General features: G+C 44.5%; 1 protein-coding gene across 1 annotated transcript in view; it reads right to left on the minus strand.

The window, feature by feature from the left end:
• Positions 1-22233, minus strand: part of CAPN5 (calpain 5) — a 96975-nt gene that overhangs the window by 51308 nt on the left and 23434 nt on the right. Inside the window, 1 exon segment of the mRNA XM_040426431.1 lies at positions 20420-20599. Within this exon segment, the coding sequence (XP_040282365.1) occupies positions 20420-20584 (165 nt within the window). The 5' untranslated portion in view covers positions 20585-20599.

Below are 22233 nucleotides of genomic sequence, written 5' to 3' on the forward strand. Positions count from 1 at the left end.
GCCCGGCGGACCTTTTAATCCGGCCCCCGGCATTTTTGTTGCCGCCGCCGCCGGCCCTGTAACAGCACGGAGTCACTGTCCGGAGTGAGGAGGGGGCGGGGCCCGCGGCCGCTCTGCGCTCCGCTCTGCTGCCTGGCCTGCCTGTCTCTTTAACAGAGCAGACCAGTGGCTGCTGGAGCGTGATGCAGCTGCCGCACAGGCAGAAAGAGGAAGGAGGCGGAGCCCCAGCCAGCAGCCAAAGCCAAGCAACTAACAGAACTTACAGGTATTTGGTGGGGGTGGGGGGGGCTCATATAGGACAGGGGGACAGTGTGTGCTTTCCTGCCTGCTACTACATCACCCCCCCCCCCCAGGGATTGTGGGGGTCATTAAGGGTTGGACTTGCTGCTGATGTTGAGTGTGCCAGTGTGTGTGTGTCCGTCCCTGTGTGTGTGTGTCTGTCCCTTTGTGTGTGTGTGTGTGTGTGTGTGTGTCCGTCCCTGTGTGTGTGTCTGTCCCTTTGTGTGTGTGTGTCTATCCCTGTGTGTGTGTGTTTGTCCCTTTGTGTGTGTGTGTGTGTGTCCATCCCTGTGTGTGTGTGTTTGTCCCTTTGTGTGTGTGTCCCCGTCCCTGTGTGTGTCCGTCCGTGTGTGTCTGTCCCTTTGTGTGTGTCCGTCCCTTTGTGTGTGTGTGAGTGTGTCTGTCCCTTTGTGTGTGTCCCCGTCCCTGTGTGTATGTCTCTCCCTGTGTGTATCACCTTGCCCACAGTGTTCCTATGTCTTGACGCAGCTGCTTCAGAACGTTCTGTGCGGGGAAGAAGATGGAAGAGGAGGCAGCGCCAGCATGGAGTCTGTGCGATAGACACAGGGAGGCACACTAAGGACGAAGGTAACACTTCCACATGATCTACACTAGTGTTATCTGTGGTTTTACATAGGACTGCAGGTAACACTACTACATTATTTAGCACTAGTGTTATCTGTGGTTTTACATAGGACTGCAGGTAACACTACCACAAGGTTAGCTCACACAGGGCGCCTGAACACCTAAGGCCGGCCCTGGCTGCGCACCCCAGCGCCAAGGGATGACGTCACTGATGTAATATGCCTCTTATATGTGGAGAGCGGTGATGTCACAGATGTAATATATTACTTATGTGTGGAGAGTGGTGATGTCACTGATGTAATATATCACTTATAAGTAATATATTACATCAGTGACATCACCACTCTCCACACATAAGTAATATATTACATCAGTGACATCACTGCTGTCCACATATACCGGTAAGTAATACATTACATCAGTGACATCACCGCTCATCACATATATGTGGAGAGCGGTGATGTCACTGATGTAATATATCGCCTATATGTGGACAGCGGTGATGTCACTGATGTAATATAACATTATATGTGGAGAGCGGTGATGTCACTGATGTAATATAACATTCTATGTGGAGAGTGTTCATGTCACTGATGCAATACAGCGCTCCAGATGGCGACCAAAATGGTCGCCAATGCGCCTTAAAATTTGCAGATGGCGACAAGACTTGTCATAGGCTACAGGCCTGAGGTCTATTTGGTAGTGAAATCCCAGCGCAGGCAGGCATGATGATGTCATCACGCCCGCCTGTGCCAGGACGCGGTGATTTTATGCAGTATTGAGTTTAGCCTTTTGGCCCGGCCCTCCAAAATATTTTCAGTTTCTCATGTGGCCCCATCGAAAAAATAATTGCCCACCCCTGCTCTACGAGATGCCAGCTTGATATAAATCTAGCAGAGCAATGAATGGGGAGATCTCCGGATCCATGGGAGGTACAGGGCTGGTTCTAGCTTTGTTAGAAGGAGATTGTCATGTGCTATATGATGTCTGATTCTCATTTTTTACATCAATCATGGGATAAACCCTTTAAGTGACAAAAATCCATTTTATGTCCTACGCATATTCACATGATAAACCAACTACTTTGATGCTCAAGCACTAACGCGTTAATCTGTCCAGCATAGAGACACAAATCATAACTGGTATACAAAAAAGATGTCGTAAGATCACTGCTTGCTGACGATTTCCATAGTTCAAGTCCTCAAGGACGGTGATACAGCTGAACGCTGCAGCGGGAGCGGCAGTATTTTGTGCTGCACTGTGGTATTTGGTTCCGCTTGGCGCGGTATCTTGTACTGCTCTATGGTACTGGTGGCCCCGCCTACTTCTGTTTTCCCTGAATACTTGCGTTGCTCCACCTTCTTTCAGTTTGGACCCGCCTACAACATGGAGCTACTTTAGGTTTTTTCTTCAGGACACTTTTAAGTTCCCAGTCGGCCCCTGCTGCCCCTCCCCCCCTGTACTAGAATGCTATACAGCAATACTCCAAGATCAGGTGTGTGTGCACTGCGCCTTTAATGCTGGGGGCGAAAAAACAAAACAAAAAAAACCCACAATGCACACACAAAGGAATAACACATAGTAATACATTTCAATTAGAAAAAATTTCAGAAGTCAACTTGGAGCCTCCATTTTATTGCCTTTGAAGAGTGCAGTATTATAGTAGTTATATTCTTGTACATAGGAGGCAGTATTATAGTAGTTATATTCTTGTACATAGGAGCAGTATTATAGTAGTTATATTCTTGTATATAGGAGCAGTATTATAGTAGTTATATTCTTGTACATAGGAGCAGTATTATAGTAGTTATATTCTTGTACATAGGAGCAGTATTATAGTAGTTATATTCTTGTACATAGGAGCAGTATTATAGTAGTTATATTCTTGTACATAGGAGCAGTATTATAGTAGTTATATTCTTGTACATAGGAGCAGTATTATAGCAGTTATATTCTTGTACATAGGAGCAGTATTATAGTAGTTATATTCTTGTACATAGGAGCAGTATTATAGTAGTTATATTCTTGTACATAGGAGCGGTATTATAGTAGTTATATTCTTAACCATATTTCTTTTTATTGAGGTAAGAAAACAAGGCCACATGCCCACATAGGACATCAGTATCATAACATTAAAAGTTACAGTAGTTATCCAGCATACAAGTCATATGTAGACAATACTAGCGATTATCATCATCATCATCACCATAAAACAAACATCGAAAGGAGGAGAAAAGGGGGAGGAGGGGGAGACAATGGGTTAGGTGGGGGAGGGGGCAGAGAAGTGAGGGGATCCTGCTCTATCATGTGAAATTCCTGTGTGATTTCCATGGGGACCATAGCTTTAGGAAACAATGGCGAGAGTTTGTTTCCCAATGCGCCAGTTCCTCAAAGCGGTAGACATGATCTACCTTGTCCGTCCACATCTCTAGATTTGGTGGGGAATCAGTTTTCCACAAAAGGGGAACCAGTAATCTCGCAGCTGTGATCAGCATTGTAGGGAGATTATTCTTAGCAGGGGTTATCGTGTTATTAGGGCACCACAGTAGGATAAGTTTGGCATCTAATAGGACTTTAGTTTTGCAGACGCTATTAATCATTGATTCTATCAATTTCCAAAACGGTTGAATCTTATGGCAGAACCACCAGATATGTGATAGTGAACCGGTTTCTATGCCACATCTCCAGCACACCTCAGGTACCTCAGGATTAAGTTTGTGCAAGAATTCAGGAGTTTTGTACCATCTACTTAGTAGCTTAAAAGAATTCTCCTGAATTCTTACACAGCGACTGAAGCCATGAGAGTGGGCTAAAACAAAGGCTCTCTCTGGTTCCGTCAGGATCATAGAAAGCTCTCGCTCCCATGAAGTCACATAACCGAGCTCTGGAGGTAAAGAGGAAAGCAATTCCTTATACATCTGGGATAATGGCCTAAGAGGAGGCCTAGGGGCCAAGACTTTCTTTTCAAGCCAGGAAGGGGAGCTATTACTAGCAAAGTTCACTACGCATAACTTAGTATCTCTCTTAAAGTCTGCTAAGTGGAAGAAAGGAGCTGACTTGATTTCGGGGCGATCCATTATTAAATCCCATTGCAAACTACCATCTGGGAGAAGGACATCCCGCAGGGACAAACCAGCGAGCCTTGACCAAATCCCGGAGGGGTTTGACACAGAAGGATGAATATAGCTCTGTAACAATTTAAGAGGCATACAGGGGTTAGGGAAGTTAAACTGCTGGGATTTGACCATTTTAGACCATTCTACTAGCATTCCTTTCCAAACCGGGGAAGAGGCGTAGTGATTGGCTGAAAAGGGCCTAACACCCCATAGAGTGAGCTGATCTTGGCTGGTGAGTAGTGCAGATTCGAGCCGTGAGCAAAGAGAGTTAGATTTGTGGGTCAGGGCAGATATACATCTACATAACTGAACAGCAGTGTAATATGACTTTACATCAGGCATCCCAAAGCCTCCAAACTTCTTATCTCTTGTAAGGACAGAGTAGGCAATGCGTGGAGACTTACCATTCCAGAGGAAGCGTGTGAACACTCGGCGGACTTCTGAGAAGTATGAGTTTGGCAGCCATATGGGAATGGCTTGCAGCAAATAAAGAAATTTGGGGAGAATGAAAGTTTTCAGATAGTTTTTCCTCCCTATCCACGAAACAAAAGGGAGTTTCAGATTCTGTAGGTGAGTGCGAACCTCTTGCAGGAGAGGAGCATAGTTAAGGGAGGCTAGGTCTTGAATATTGGCCGAAACCCGTGTTCCTAAAAATGTAATGTCTCTGGAGGCCCAGGTAAATGGGGTGGCTTGTTTTAGACTATTGACTACAGATTGGGGACATGAAATATTAAGTGCCATGGATTTCCCATAATTTATTTTAAAATTGGATACAAATCCAAAATCCTCAAAAGTATTCAACAACTTGGGCAAGGCCTCTGTAGGGTTGGAGGTCATGACTAAAAGGTCATCCGCGAATGCTGCAGTAACATGGGTTTGCGAGCCAATCTGAAGGCCTTTGATAGCTGGATCTGACCTAATTTTACACAAAAGGGTCTCCATGACCAGTACAAACAGTGCCGGGGAGAGGGGGCACCCTTGTCTTGTCCCGTTTGTGATGCGAAATGGTGGGGACAATGCTCCATTGACTTTGACCATGGCAGAGGGGGCCGAATAAAGGGTGTTAACAGCACTAATAAATTGGTCCGGGAGGCCAAACTTCGACAGGGTCCGCGACATAAAGAGCCAGCTGACCCTATCGAAGGCTTTTTCCGCATCCGTGCTCACCAGGACTAAAGGTTTAGAGGATCTCTTGGCCCGATTCACAAGATGTAGAAGTCGCACCGTATTCTCCGACCCCTGTCTGCCATGGACAAAACCTACTTGTTCCTCATGTACAATGTCAGGGAGGACCTCCTGAAGCCTGGTAGCCAGAATCTTCGCCCACCACTTCACATCATTATTGAGTAAAGATATTGGCCTATAGTTACTGCAGCATGTTGGGTCTTTGTTTTCCTTATGGAGGACAGTGATGTGCGCCAATAAGGAATGAGGAGCAAGAGACCCCCCTGTCAGGAGGTAGTTGCACAAGTTCCTGAAACGTGGGATTAACACATCCTGGAAGGATTTATAGTATGCAATGGAAAAGCCATCCGGTCCGGGGCTTTTGCCCGATGGGATAGACATAAGGACCTTGCGCACCTCCGAATCTGAAATAGGCTTAGTCAGGAGGGAAGTTTTTAATGGGGATACAGAGGGAAGATCTAGAGACTGCAAGAATTTATCAGTGGCCTCGGATAAATCTCCCGGTGTAGTCCCATTAGGGGGCGGCAAAATATATAAGGCCTCGTAGAAGGCACAAAATGCTTTAGCAACATCTGGGGTGGACTTATGTGTTTTGCCCTTGGAGTCCTTAATAGAGGAAACAAAGGAGTCAGAGAACTGCTTCTTGGCAATTGCCGACATCAGTCTGTTTCCTCTATCCCCATGTGCATAGGCCTTAAATCGGGAACGAAGTATCAACTTTGCTGAGGTGACATTCAATAGATTTTTTAGTTTTGTTCTGGCTTCAGTTAGTTCTGCTAGGATGCTTATAGCCCGAGATTCCTTATGGGAGGATTCTAAACGGGTTATGTTCGCCAATAAGGCGTCCAGGGCTAGTGTCCTTTGTTTTTTCAAAAAAGCTCCCAAAGCTATAAGCTCCCCCCTGAGGACCACCTTATGGGATTCCCATAATATAGAAGGAGAAGGAGGCGACTCTGGGGTATCATTAAGCGTGAAAAATTCAGATATTGAGGCCTTAATTTTGTCTGCATGTCTGGGGTCTAGAATCAGGGTATCATTGAGACGCCACAAGCGCTCCCTTCTCTGTGGTCCAAACAGGGAAAAATTAACAATGACAGGGGCATGGTCGGACAATGTTATATTACCTATCCGGGCTCCAGAGACATTACGCACGTGAGAACTGGACAGGAAAATGTAGTCCAATCTGTGGAAAGACAGTTTAGCATGTGAATAAAAAGTATAATCTCGGCCATTGGGGTTTAGGGCCCGCCAGACATCTAGTACTTTAAGTTTCCTCAGGGAGATTTTTAATCTTCTCAGGAGCCTGTAAGATACTGAGGGTCTGCCCGCCGAGGTGTCCACCGCTGGCTCCAGGGCAACATTGAAGTCGCCCCCCAAAACTAGTAAGCCCTCAGAGAAGGAGGACAACGCATTAAGGGTCTGAACGAGCCATGGCACTTGGCCTTTATTGGGAGCGTATAAGTTAGCAAAGGTCACTGGAGATTCGCCCAGTAAACCCTTTACAAAGATGTACCTGCCCTCAGGGTCCGCTGAGATAGCTGAGTGCTTAAAGGGGAGACATTTATGCACAGCTATACTAACCCCTCTACTGGTGGAATCATGAGTACTGTGAAACCACTGGACAAATTTCTTGGGGGGAAGTTTAGGAACTTTGCCTGTTCTAAAATGGGTCTCTTGCAAAAAGGCCACAGAGACCTTATCTTTCAGAAGGAGAGATAGAGTTTGAGACCTCTTACATGGCTCGTTCAGCCCGTGCGCGTTTAGTGAGGCGACTGTTATAGAAGACATTTCTGCATACATTCAGGTGAGTAAATGCATAATACATCCATGGAAGTATGGAAGAGCACACAGATGATATGAGCAGGAGGAGGGAAGGAAGGTAAGGGAAGTACAAAAGAACAAAAAGTGAGTAAGAGAACATTAAACATGTCAAGTTGACAAATGAGTGACTCAGACAAGATACCCGTCCGAGGAGGGTTAGGCACTCTACCTATCACCAGCCAAGACAGGATTGGACTGGCGAGGGGGCAAGTAAAGCACCTGTGGTCTGAACAAAGGAGACCAAAAACGAAAGATGTGTCCAGCATCTTAATCTATCCGGTCATCGCCCTGCAGTGAGGAACAGAATGCAATGTCCTAGAGGTAGCGTCCTGTAGCAGCCATGACACGGCACAAGGCCCTTTAAACATAACATTGAGCCCAGTAGGCCACAAAAATAAAACACTAAAAATGTAGAAAACATTGAAAATGTAGGAAGATCATGTCCGCCTTCAATAACCTATATAACACATAGGTGAGCATTAGTCATCTCCTATTCTGTGGAGGTAGAAATATCAGCAAGGTATGCTTACAAACACCTCTAATCAGGTGGGATCCCTTTCCATCCTGCTGCGTCCCGAACGGTCCGACTTGCCCGCAGATGCTGTTTGCCAAGCGTTGACACGAGGTGGTATGGGGAGGGCGCCATCTTGGTCAGCCGGTAACCATGAGGGGATTTCCATCGGAGGAACGTCCAGGGACCGCCAGACAGATTCCAGGTCTGCAGGTGAACGCACGGTCAGTAGCTTACCATTCCTGGAAATCGCCAACCCAAAGGGGTATAACCAGCGGAATGGGGTCGAGGTTTTTCTCAGGATATTCAGGAGAGGCCTGAGAAGGCGCCGCTTAGCCAGGGTGGATGGCGCGATGTCCTGGAACATCTGGATCGGGGTATTTTCGTATTCCAGTACCTCTAATTCTCTTTGGCTTTTGAGGATGGCTGCGGTATCAACGTAACTTAACAAGCCACAGATTACATCACGTGGCGGTTCTTGCGGTTTAGGCCTGGGGCGCAGCGCCCTGTGTATGCGCTCCACCACGATTCCCGCCACTCTGTCAGGGTCCAGCAGCTTAGAGAACAATTCACGTGCCACTGTCGGTAAGGCCTCCGCTGCAAACGACTCAGGTAGGCCGCGGATGCGGATATTGCGCCGGCGGCTACGGTTTTCTTGGTCTTCCAATTTTAGGAAGGCATCATTTAGCAAGGCCTTGTGAGACGCCAGCACCTCCGACGCTTTACTTTCATATGTCATGATGGCCTCCTGAGTGGCTTCTAACGCCACCACTCTCTGCCCCAGATGCTTCATGTCGTCCTTGATATCAGACAGGTCTTGTTTCAGGGGCGAGAGGGCAGATTCGAGGACTCGGCGCAGGGTTCGCTCTGAGAGAGGTGGGTCTCTGGGTCTCTTGTCCGAGACATCGGAGCCGCTGCCTGCGTCTGATAATTCCCCGGCGTCAGAGTCCTGTGCAGCAGACGTCGCCATATTGGGGCCTTTCTGCGCCGTGAACCTCGACGTTTTCCGGAGAAACTTCTCCATCTCTGGCTGTTTGGAGCGCAGTGGGGTAGACTCTGAGCTTCCTCTGTTCTTTTCTCTGCCAGGTTTCCCCATAATCAATCAAATTATAAGCTTTTATAGGGCAAATGAGCCGGAATGCTGGAGGAGCTCAAGCTCGTGCGGCCATTCAGCCTATAGTAGTTATATTCTTGTACATAGGAGCAGTATTATAGTAGTTATATTCTTGTATATAGGAGGCAGTATTATAGTAGTTATATTCTTGTACATAGGAGCAGTATTATAGGAGTTATATTCTTGTACATAGGAGCAGTATTATAGTAGTTATATTCTTGTACATAGGAGGCAGTATTATAGTAGTTATATTCTTGTACATAGGAGGCAGTATTATAGTAGTTATATTCTTGTACATAGGAGCAGTATTATAGTAGTTATATTCTTGTACATAGGAGGCAGTACTATAGTAGTTATATTCTTGTACATAAGAGCAGTATTATAGTAGTTATATTCTTGTACATAGGGGCAGTATTATAGTAGTTATATTCTTGTACATAGGAGCAGTATTATAGTAGTTATATTCTTGTACATAGGAGGCAGTACTATAGTAGTTATATTCTTGTACATAGGAGGTAGTATTATAGTAGTTATATTCTTGTACATAGGGGCAGTATTATAGTAGTTCTATTCTTGTACATAGGAGCAGTATTATAGTAGTTATATTCTTGTACATAGGAGCAGTATTATAGTAGTTATATTCTTGTACATAGGAAGCAGTAATATAGTAGTTATATTCTTGTACATAGGAGGCAGTATTATAGTAGTTATATTCTTGTACATAGGAGCAGTATTATAGTAATTATATTCTTGTACATACGAGCAGTATTATAGTAGCTATATTCTTGTACATAGGAGCAGTATTATAGTAGTTATATTCTTGTACATAGGAGCAGTATTATAGTAGTTATATTCTTGTACATAGGAGCAGTATTATAGTAGTTATATTCTTGTACATAGGAGCAGTATTATAGTAGTTATATTCTTGTACATAGGAGCAGTATTATAGTAGTTATATTCTTGTACATAGGAGCAGTATTATAGTAGTTATATTCTTGTACATAGGAGCAGTATTATAGTAGTTATATTCTTGTACATAAGAGCAGTATTATAGTAGTTATATTCCTGTACATAGGAGCAGCATTATAGTAGTCATATTCTTCTACATAGAGGCAGTATTATAGTAGTTATATAATAGTACATAGGAGCAGTATTATAGTAGTTATATTCTTGTACATAGGAGCAGTATTATAGTAGTTATATTCTTGTACATAGGAGCAGTATTATAGTAGTTATATTCTTGTACATAGGAGGCAGTATTATAGTAGTTATATTCTTGTACATAGGAGCAGTATTATAGTAGTTATATTCTTGTACATAGGAGCAGTATTATAGTAGTTATATTCCTGTACATAGGAGCAGCATTATAGTAGTCATATTCTTGTACATAGAGGCAGTATTATAGTAGTTATATAATAGTACATAGGAGCAGTATTATAGTAGTTATATTCTTGTACATAGGAGGCAGTATTATAGTAGTTATATAATAGTACATAGGAGCAGTATTATAGTAGTTATATTCTTGTACATAGGAGCAGTATTATAGTAGTTATATTCTTGTACATAGGAGCAGTATTATAGTAGTTATATTCTTGTACATAGGAGGCAGTATTATAGTAGTTATATTCTTGTACATAGGAGCAGTATTATAGTAGTTATATTCTTGTACATAGGAGGCAGTATTATAGTAGTTATATTCTTGTACATAGGAGCAGTATTATAGTAGTTATATTCTTGTACATAGGAGGCAGTATTATAGTAGTTATATTCTTGTACATAGGAGGCAGTATTATAGTAGTTATACTCTTATACATAGGAGCAGTATTATAGTAGTTATATTCTTGTACATAGGAGTAGTATTATAGTAGTCATATTCTTGTACATAGAAGCAGTATTATAGTAGTTATATTCTTGTACATAGGAGCAGTATTATAGTAGTTATATTCTTGTCCATAGGAGGCAGTATTATAGTAGTTATATTCTTGTACATAGGAGCAGTATTATAGTAGTTATATTCTTGTACATAGGAGGCAGTATTATAGTAGTTATAGTCTTGTACATAGGATGCAGTATTATAGTAGTTATATTCTTGTACATAGGAGGCAGTATTATAGTAGTTATATACTTGTACATAGGAGCAGTATTATAGCAGATATATTCTTGTACATAGGAGGCAGTATTATAGTAGTTATATTCTTGTACATAGGAGCAGTATTATAGTAGTTATATTCTTGTACATAGGAGGCAGTATTATAGTAGTTATATTCTTGTACATAGGAGCAGTATTATAGTAGTTATATTCTTGTACATAGGAGGCAGTATTATAGTAGTTATATTATTGTACATAGGAGCAGTATTATAGTAGTTATATTCTTGTACATAGGAGGCAGTATTATAGTAGTTATATACTTGTACATAGGAGCAGTATTATAGCAGATATATTCTTGTACATAGGAGGCAGTATTATAGTAGTTATATTCTTGTACATAGGAGCAGTATTATAGTAGTTATATTCTTGTACATAGGAGGCAGTATTATAGTAGTTATATTCTTGTACATAGGTGCAGTATTATAGTAGTTATATTCTTGTACATAGGAAGCATTATTATAGCGGTTATATTCTTGTACATAGGAGCAGTATTATAGTAGTTATATTCTTGTACATAGGAGCAGTAATATAGTAGTTATATTATTGTACACAGAGGCAGTATTATAGTAGCTATATTCTTGTAGATACGAGCAGTATGTATAGCCGATTTGTTCCTCAGGATGAGCTCAGTAGGTTAGCTCCTCTTCCCCTGTGGGGAGGGGGGCACCACGTATTATCTTTACAGTATGTGTATTCACCCATGGTGTATAGGCACAGAGCTGTGGCACTGCAGCCTCGAGAGTGTGTATGCTCTGAGAAGAGGAGGGGGCATGCCCCTGGCACTGGTGTTCTGAAGTTTGCATGTGGAGGGCAGTGGGGTTTGTGAGAGGCAGGAAGGCCTGTGCCCTGCTGTGGCTCTCCTGCCTTTCTTCAGCGCTGCTTCACTCTCATGTAACATGTCATAGGATCCACTGGTGTGGCCAAGGACAGGGTCGCAGTGCTAATGGGACCCTGCCTGTAGCTCCTATGGACCTACGTGCAGCTGTATGCCACCTAAAATCAGAGGGCTGTTGCAGCATACGGATTATGGTAGGGTCGCTGTCGCTTTTATGACTGACCTGTCAGACTTGTGATAAAGTACAGGGAAGATCCACTATACTGGACGATACTTTATCCCTTTGCTATAACTGCCTGCTGTTATTAAGACAAGTAACGGTTCCCCGCATACCCACCTCTTAGGCCCCGTTCACACCACCACTATTTATTTCTGTTATACTGCCCCATTAGATGAGCAGAACAATGAAAATAACGGAGGTTCTGGATCAGACGCATAACTGAGCTGAACAGACTCCATTTACTGCTATGGAGTCTATTCAGTTTCTGTTCAGGATCCTGTCTTTTTACCAGACAAAAAAGTCCTGCATGCAAGGTTTTTTTGTCCGGTATTTGACAGAATCTGCGACACAGCCTCCAACGCAGATGTGACCAAGCCCTTAACATTATGTAGGCCTACTATTAGTTATTTCTATTACTTCAATTTTCGTACTCCTCAAAAATGGTAAGATGAGTATTTTTACTCTTCCGGAAAAAAAATTGTGCGACCTCTGATAACCAGTATGAATCATAGTTAGAATTAATTATAATTGTTGGTTTATATGTTAGATGCATAATTTTGGTGACGCTCTGAAGCAATGAATATGGCTGCCACCCAGCTTTCTTGGGTTCACCGAGAAGGCCTATAATCAATATTTGACCTGTGAGGGTCGAAGCTGCAGGATCCCACATTTGATGAGTCCTCTGCCAGAATCATAATGAGGTAAACAATCATCAGATAGATTTGTGCAAAAATAATGACATCTAAATCCACCATTATTAATCTCTCCCCTACTTCCCCAGTAATCACAGCGGGGTTTCCTAAGTATTTACAGCAGCTCTTCCCCCCCAGTAATCACAGCGGGTTTTCCTCAGTATTTACAGCAGCTCTTCCCCCCCAGTAATCACAGCGGGTTTTCCTCAGTATTTACAGCAGCTCTTCCCCCCCAGTAATCACAGCGGGTTTTCCTCAGTATTTACAGCAGCTCTTCCCCCCCAGTAATCACAGCGGGTTTTCCTCAGTATTTACAGCAGCTCTTCCCCCCCAGTAATCCACTCCCTGCAGGCAGTCATAGCAGGACACCCCCCAGTAGTCAAAGCAAAACCCCGTTTTCACATTGTGCACATGTTCAAGCAGTCCACCCTCTGCTGCCATGAGGGCGCACATAAGACAGCTGGTTTGTGGCTGCTGCACGTCGCTATCTGCTACCAGGGATCAGTGCAGGAGGAGCCCTGGTGCCATCACACCCCAGACAGCGATCTGAACACATGACTGGGAAATGAGAGAAGGAAATGTTGATAACGTCTTTACCGTTAATTACCGTCTCTGATAATATCCTTGTATCATGGGTCTGCTCTGCCGATGAGCTCAAGTGTGAACGTGAGGACCCGCCACAGCCTGCGCATCCTCACTGCCCCCCATTCATCACAGCGGAGCACACAGAGCAGCGTGTAAACAGATCATGAATTGTACAGGAAAGCCCTGGGAAGAGAAGTATATGACACGTGACCGCGGCATGACACGGGCGTATGTCACTGCTCCTGCTATACGAGATGTAAACACGGCATAGAAGGGTTATGTAAGCGAGAGGCCAGACACAGGGCTGCGGCCTGGACGAGACTGGAAGAACTTGCAGGAAGCAGCATTCTTGCAGAATACCACAAGTTACCAGCGTGAAGTTCTCCACCTTTAGGAAATAATACACTTTCACAGGAATGAGAATGGTTTGTGGAGTCCAATATAGTCCAGCAGCACAGGAAATACAGTCCAAACAGCTCCACTAATGGTCACTAGGGGGCGTCGGTGCTGAAGATGCTCCTCAGGGTGTTGGCCTGAAATTCAGCTCCTCTAATGCAGGTCACTGCAAGCAATAGGTGTTTTTCCGCTGCCCTTTTAGAGTGCGGACCTCGGCATCAGCTCCCCACTAAGATATACCTTCAAGACTCCATCCGGGACCTCTTCAGAACCAGCTGGATACGTTCCGTGTTCTTGAGCAGGAAGCTGCTGGAGTCCTCGGTCTTGGCACAGCCTGTTGAGCAGCCGATGTGAGGGGAAGTGCACCAGTCTGACCAGTCCTCGACCGGGTCTGGGGGGGAGCAGGCGGATGCCCCCATGGAGCCAGGCAAAGTCCGTCTTGTACATGGCCTGTATCAGGTTGCGGCGAGTGCCACCCAGTTACTTCCGGTTGGGCTTGGCCAGTTCTTGGTTGGAGCACCTTGTGGCGGCTGCCCACCCAGGACTCCTCATACTGCGCAAAGTAAACGTTCTTGATCTTGAATAAGTCAAGGAAGCACCCCCTGGCCCATCCCATGAAGTTTGGCTGACCTTTCATGAACTAGAGGAAGCGGCTAGTCCCAAGTCACAAAATAGTGGTGCCACTTAGTTTAAAGGGAACTTGAAATAAAATGTCCTGCTTATTATCAAGAAGGGTGAGGAGGAGAGGAGGAGGGGGATGCTGGTGCAATTTCTGTGAATGCTGTGAGAGGGGAGGAGGAGGCGGTAAATATAAGATCGGTTCAATCACAGCATGTCTACAGCTACCTAAGGAGAATTCGAAATTTATTCTTGCGATGGGCACAATTTAACCCTCTCCTGGCAGGGATTATTGCTTCCGCGTAGTCTTTTATTAGCTTGCATTCGCAGACAGCTAAATGATTATTTCTTACACTGTAAATGGGACGAGTCGATCAGACGGCAGACTCCTCTATATGGAGCAATGTATACTATATATAGGCTGTAGCTCAATAGAAAAATACGGGTGTGTAGTCGTAGTGCATGTACTAGAGGGCGTGCTCCGAGCGCAGCCCTATGCGACTTACAGCGATATGTGCACTAAACGGCTAAGACACAAGATCATGGGTAAAAGGGCATTCTATAAAAAGGCTGAAGCTTATACGTCAATTCCTCTCCATTTCAAAAATCTCTGCTTGCTGTAAGTGAATACTTAAAGAGATTTTCCCATATGATATATATCCCGGGACCTCTATGCAATGGACAAATGGGGGTCCTCTGACCTGCATAGTGCAAGCTGAGGCAGCATCTCTGGGTCACCTCTCCATATGGCCGCCACCTGCTACCTTTACATGTGAAATGGGGTCAGAGGACCCCTCTTCCATTTTTATATTCAAGTCCCAGAGGTAGGGCGCTTTCCTATCAGACATTTAAGACATGTCCTCAAACTCGACAAGCTAAAAAGTATGGACTCCAGACCAATATATTTCACTTGCACTGATACATTGCAACACATTCTCAGAACAGGAGAGAGATTAGGGCTGCTTATATTGCTAGAACACCGAATATTGTGTAGATGGTCTAACTGTAGCAAACCCTCAGCTGTGAGCAGGACGACGGGTTTTCAGTCTCTGGATTTTAATAAGGATTTGATTTAAGGAATCCCTCCAATTTGACCCCTCTACAATGGTTATACTGGGATCTTACACAAGTGGCAGTCTCCTGCGGGACAGAAGGTGACCCCCATCCGCCCCGGGCGCTTGTATCCAGGGTATGGCACATGGATCACTCCTGCCTTGTAGATGGAGATATATCAAAATTAAGAATAAGGAATTGCTACCTAAGCAATTTCCTACTAAGATGATTATAATAGTTACATCTGAAGGTGACTGGTTATATTGGTTCTGTATCGCACCCACTACGGCACTGACTTGATGAGAGTCGTCAACTTTCCCAGCTTGGTCCCACTACAACAGAAGTGTTACTGGGTCGGGGCCAAGACTGGTTTTAATCCCTCCATTAGCGCTGCTGATGTGATAATGCTGATACATCCCAAAGGCTTTTTATGTTATTAGTGGGAAGTGTCTGCAGCGAATCTGATCTAACCCATAAGAACCAGCAGGAAGAATACTTGGGGGACGTCCCTGCATGTCACTCAGTATATCTTTTTTCTGATACAGAGACCTAAATCTCCAGCTTCCTTTCACACAGCCATAGGATAGCATGATACAATTCGGTCTGTCTGTGGCCACCACTAGAGGGAGCTCACTACATACAGATTATACAGCCACCACTAGGGGGAGATCACTACATACAGATTTATACAGCGACCACTAGAGGGAGCTCACTACATACAGATTATACAGCCACCACTAGAGGAAGCTCACTACATACAGATTATACAGCCACCACTAGAGGGAGCTTACTGCATACATATTATACAGCCACCACTAGAGGGAGATCACTACATACAGATTATACAGCCACCACTAGAGGGAGATCACTACATACAGATTATACAGCCACCACTAGAGGGAGATCACTACATACAGATTATACAGCCACCACTAGGGGGAGATCACTACATACAGATTATACAGCCACCACTACAGGGAGATCACTACATACAGATTATACAGCCACCACTAGAGGGAGATCACTACATACAGATTATACAGCCACCACTAGAGGGAGCTTACTGCATACAGATTATACAGCCACCACTAGAGGGAGATCACTACATACAGATTATACAGCCACCACTAGAGGGAGCTCACTACATCCAGATTTATACAGCCACCACTAGAGGGAGCTCACTACATACAGATTATACAGCCACCACTAGAGGGAGCTCACTACATACAGATTATACAGCCACCACTAGAGGGAGATCACTACATACAGATTATACAGCCACTACTAGAGGGAGATCACTACATACAGATTATACAGCCACCACTAGAGGGAGATCACTACATACAGATTATACAGCCACCACTAGAGGGAGATCACTACATACAGATTATACAGCCACCACTAGAGGGAGATCACTACATACATATTATACAGCCACCACTAGAGGGAGATCACTACATACAGATTATACAGCCACCACTAGAGGGAGCTTACTGCATACATATTATACAGCCACCACTAGAGGGAGATCACTACATACAGATTATACAGCCACCACTAGAGGGAGATCACTACATACAGATTATACAGCCACCACTAGAGGGAGATCACTACATACAGATTATACAGCCACCACTAGGGGGAGATCACTACATACAGATTATACAGCCACCACTAGAGGGAGATCACTACATACAGATTATACAGCCACCACTAGAGGGAGATCACTACATACAGATTATACAGCCACCACTAGAGGGAGATCACTACATACAGATTATACAGCCACCACTAGGGGGAGATCACTACATACAGATTATACAGCCACCACTACAGGAAGATAACTAAATACAGATTATACAGCCACCACTAAGGGGAGATCACTACATACAGATTATACAGCCACCACTAGGGGGAGATCACTACATACAGATTATACAGCCACCACTAGGGGGAGATCACTACATACAGATTATACAGCCACCACTAGAGGAAGCTCACTGTATATTGATTTATACAGTGATCACTAGGGGGAGATCACTACATACAGATTTATATAACCCCCACTAGGGGGAGGCCCCTGTATACAGTTTTATATAACCACCACTAGGGGGAAGCTCACTATATACAGATTTATACAGTTAACATCGATCTTCCGAGATCTACTTAAAGCGGTTGTTCCACCATAATGACCTATGCACAGCGGTCTGACGGACGGTGGTCCGACTGCTGGGACCGCCACAGATCAGAGAAATGGACAGGGCCACCAGTCTTCTGGTACATGAAGACCCCTCTGAATTTAGCTTACTCTCAGTACAGCTTCTGATGTGATGTGACATCCAGACGCAGCCCTGCTCAGCCGACCGACCGTCCACAGACTGCCAATGAGATCCAGGATGGACTGTGGCCCAGAAAACGTCTTCTTTGCAGACATTAAACAGGCGATGATACATGTTCCTGCTGCTCTTAAGTAAACGCATTAAAGAACGGCAGGTGTGCCAAAGTCCGCGGCTATGCTCCTCTCCGACTGCGGCATAATTCAGAAGTACATGTAGAGGTGCTATACGTGCGCAGGCAATAACAGCGGGATCACTGAGGTAGGTAGGAGGCACGACGTGTACTGTGCCAGGTCCAGAGATAATGGCGGAGATTCATCATCCATACCGATGACTCCACCAGCAGAATAGTGAGTGCACTGGGGGTCCCTGAGAGAGATGGGAAGATGTGGAGAATTGGTGAAGTGGGCATCTGGGGTCTGAGGGTCCCTGAGAGAGATGGGAAGATGTGGAGAATTGGTGAAGTGGGCATCTGGGGTCTGCCAGCCTATTTCGATTTCCCTGACTCTTCCCAGTAGTAGGATTAATGAGGAAGGTCTGGGGAAAGGTTAGGGAAATTCTGGGTGTTCGGGAACTATTGGACCTGTCTCCTGTTTGGAATAACCCTCATTTAATAGAATTGTCCAAACTGCAGGGATTTTCTGATTGGGAACGTAAAGAACTATGGAATTTAGGTCGACTATATTCACAAGGTATCCTAAAACAATTTGCACAACTTTGCACTGAATACGGCCCAGCGTCTACCCATTTCTATAAACACCTTCAGTTGAGGCACGCTATGAGTTCGCCCCCTACAGTTTGTATCACATCTCATGCTTAAAAAACGGATAGAACCAGGTCCTGTAAAAGGAGCTATTTCGGACACTTATAATACGTTGCTATATGAGCAGCTGAAAAAATATCCGCTCAAAGTTAAGTTGAAGTGGGAGAGGGATGCGGGCCCCGTCTCAGACAGCCAACGGGAAGAGGTCCTTGCACAGATTCCTACTCTAACCCCTAGCGAAGCGGCTAGACTGTCTCCACTCTATATGATACACAGGGTATATAGAAGTCCAATCTTCTTATGGAAGGTGGGATATAGATCTGACTCCGAGTTTGGTTGTTGGGATCTTTATGTTAAGGATCCTGTTTATTGACTATCCTGTTTTGTACAATGAGTATTTTTGCACTGTGTTGAACATAATATAAGACACAAGAATTTAGTAAAAGGATATTGTTTATTTTAACAAAATAATAAAAATGTATCCGATTTAAAAAAAGAATAGTGAGTGCAGCTCTGGAGTATAATACAGGATGTAACTCAGGATCAGTACAGGATAAGTAATGTAATGTATGTACACAGTGACTGCACCAGCAGAATAGTGAGTGCAGCTCTGGAGTATAATACAGGATGTAACTCAGGATCAGTACAGGATAAGTAATGTAATGTAATGTATGTACACAGTGACTGCACCAGCAGAATAGTGAGTGCAGCTCTGGAGTATAATACAGGATGTAACTCAGGATCAGTACAGGATAAGTAATGTATGTACACAGTGACTCCACCAGCAGAATAGTGAGTGCAGCTCTGGAGTATAATACAGGATGTAACTCAGGATCAGTACAGGATAAGTAATGTATGTACACAGTGACTGCACCAGCAGAATAGTGAGTGCAGCTCTGGAGTATAATACAGGATGTAACTCAGGATCAGTAAAGGATAAGTAATGTAATGTATGTACACAGTGACTTCACCAGCAGAATAGTGAGTGCAGCTCTGGAGTATAATACAGGATGTAACTCAGGATCAGTACAGGATAAGTAATGTAATGTATGTACACAGTGACTGCACCAGCAGAATAGTGAGCGCAGCTCTGGAGTATAATACAGGATGTAACGCAGGATCAGTACAGGATAAGTAATGTAATGTATGTACACAGTGACTGCACCAGCAGAATAGTGAGTGCAGCTCTGGAGTATAATACAGGATGTAACTCAGGATCAGTACAGGATAAGTAATGTAATGTATGTACACAGTGACTGCACCAGCAGAATAGTGAGTGCAGCTCTGCAGTATAATACAGGATGTAACTCAGGATCAGTACAGGATAAGTAATGTAATGTACACAGTGACTGTACCAGCAGAATAGTGAGTGCAGCTCTGGAGTATAATGCAGGATGTAACTCAGGATCAGTACAGGATAAGTAATGTAATGTATGTACACAGTGACTGCACCAGCAGAATAGTGAGTGCAGCTCTGGAGTATAATACAGGATGTAACTCAGGATCAGTACAGGATAAGTAATGTAATGTATGTACACAGTGACTCCACCAGCAGAATAGTGAGTGCAGCTCTGGAGTATAATACAGGATGTAACTCAGGATCAGTACAGGATAAGTAATGTATGTACACAGTGACTGCACCAGCAGAATAGTGAGTGCAGCTCTGGAGTATAATACAGGATGTAACTCAGGATCAGTACAGGATAAGTAATGTAATGTATGTACACAGTGACTGCACCAGCAGAATAGTGAGTGCAGCTCTGCAGTATAATACAGGATGTAATTTGATAAAGATAATGTCATGCAATTAAAAAGTGACTAAACTTTTTATGATGTAAAGAGACATTAAGGCTCCATTCACACCTCCGTGGTGTATTGCGGATCCGCAATACACCCGGCCGGCACCCCCATAGAACTGCCTATTCTCGTCCTCAATTGCGGACAAGAATAGGACATGTTCTATTTTTTTCTGGAGCTGCGGACCAGAAGATTGGGGGCGCGCTCCGGAAATGCTGTCCGCATCCATTCCTGCCCCATAGAGAATAAATGGGTCCGCACCTATTCCGCAATTTGCGGAACGGATGCGGACCCATTATTACGGACGTGTGAATGGAGCCTTAGTGGTGACCTCTCGGTCTGATTCGTTCTCCCGCTCACTTACTTTTGGCCTCTTCCATTCCACTCCTTGTACTCGCTGAGTCTGGTAGAACAGGGAATCGTTGTTGGCCGGGAATAGAGGGTCTTCAAAAAGTTCCTTCTTCCTCTGGCATTCTTTCTTCAGGGTGTAAAACTGCTGGTTCCCAAATTCCGTCACCGACGAAAACATTCTTCATAAAATCGCCTGATGGAACCACAAAATCACGTTGTAGTGTGAGACAAGTTTCTGAATTTATTTTTATGCTACTTTTATTTTGTGGGGCCAAAAAATACAACATCAAATTGGCCCCTGGAGTCTAAAGTCACAATCCATTCACTGACTTTAACAGAGGTCTTGAAAATAGTCAGGATCTGATAAATCTTACATAGGGCTGGAAAATCCCTTTACACTTTAACTGATGCAATTCATGTCAGATCAAAGAAAAATTAAAAGTTTGTGCGCCCTGCTCTACTCGAATCCAAAAGCACTGTCCAGCCCTGCAGTGGGTGGAGCACCAGTGGTACCAGTAAGGAGGCGACTTAAGTGCTGGTATTGGGAGGGTACTACTACAGGAATCAAATTACGGTAGTAACCGGATAGAGAGAAATTCCTTTAAAGGGCTTCTGTCACCCCCCTAAAGTCTTTTTTTTTGGGGGCTCCTTAAAATCCTTATGCTGCGATTTATCAATCTATAATGCTCTTACTCCTTTTCGTTTAGTAGTTTCTTAAAAAAACGGACTTTTATAATATGTAAATTACCTCTCTACCAGCAAGTAGGGCGGCTACTTGCTGGTAGCAGCCGCATCCTCCTTTCATAAAGACGCCCCCTCGGACTTTTATAATATCTACACCCGGCGCAGGCATACTGAGGAAGGAGCGGCCGAGCGAGCGTCCTCCTCTCAGTGCGCCGACTGAAGACCGGTACGGCGAAGGCGCGAGATTTAAAACGCAGACAGGGCCAGCCAGAGGACGAGCGCGTTCGCTGGCCCTGTCAATCAACATGAGGAGGGGGCGTCTTTATGAAAAGAGGATGCGGCTGCTACCAGCAAGTAACCGCCCTACTTGCTGGTAGAGAGGTAATTTACATATTATAAAAGTCCGTTTTTTGAAGAAACTACTGAACGAAAATGAGTAAGAGCATTATAGATTGATAAATCGCAGCATAAGGAATTTAAGGAGCCAAAAATAATAAATGACTTTAGGGGGGTGACAGAAGCCATTTAATCTGGCATCAGATAATCCAGAAAACGGAATAATTGGGGCATTGTTCTCCCTGTAACTTCCTGACCAGCACTACACGTATATTTTCTATTAAAGGGGATGGCGGATCTGTCCCTAAAAGCTAATGTGTACCCAGCTCTGAAAATGGAGGTTATGGGGTTCCATGTGACTGGCACTGTTATGGGCTCTGTGTGACTGGCACTGTTATGGGCACGTGTGACTGGCACTGTTATGGGCACTGTGTGGCTGGCACTGTTATGGGCACGTGTGACTGGCACTGTTATGGGCACGTGTGACTGGCACTGTTATGGGCACTGTGTGGCTGGCACTGTTATGGGCACGTGTGACTGGCACTGTTATGGGCACTGTGTGGCTGGCACTGTTATGGGGCACTGTGTGACTGGCACTGTTATGGGCACTGTGTGACTGGCACTGTTATCGGGTTCCGTGTGACTGGCACTGTTATGGGGCTCTGTGTGACTGGCACTGTTATGGGCACTGTGTGGCTGGCACTGTTATGGGCAGTGTGTGGCTGGCACTGTTATCGGGTTCCGTGTGACTGGCACTGTTATCGGGTTCCGTGTGACTGGCACTGTTATGGGGCACTGTGTGGCTGG

Source organism: Bufo bufo, chromosome 3 (assembly GCF_905171765.1).
Source record: "Bufo bufo chromosome 3, aBufBuf1.1, whole genome shotgun sequence".
Lineage (NCBI taxonomy): Eukaryota > Metazoa > Chordata > Amphibia > Anura > Bufonidae > Bufo > Bufo bufo.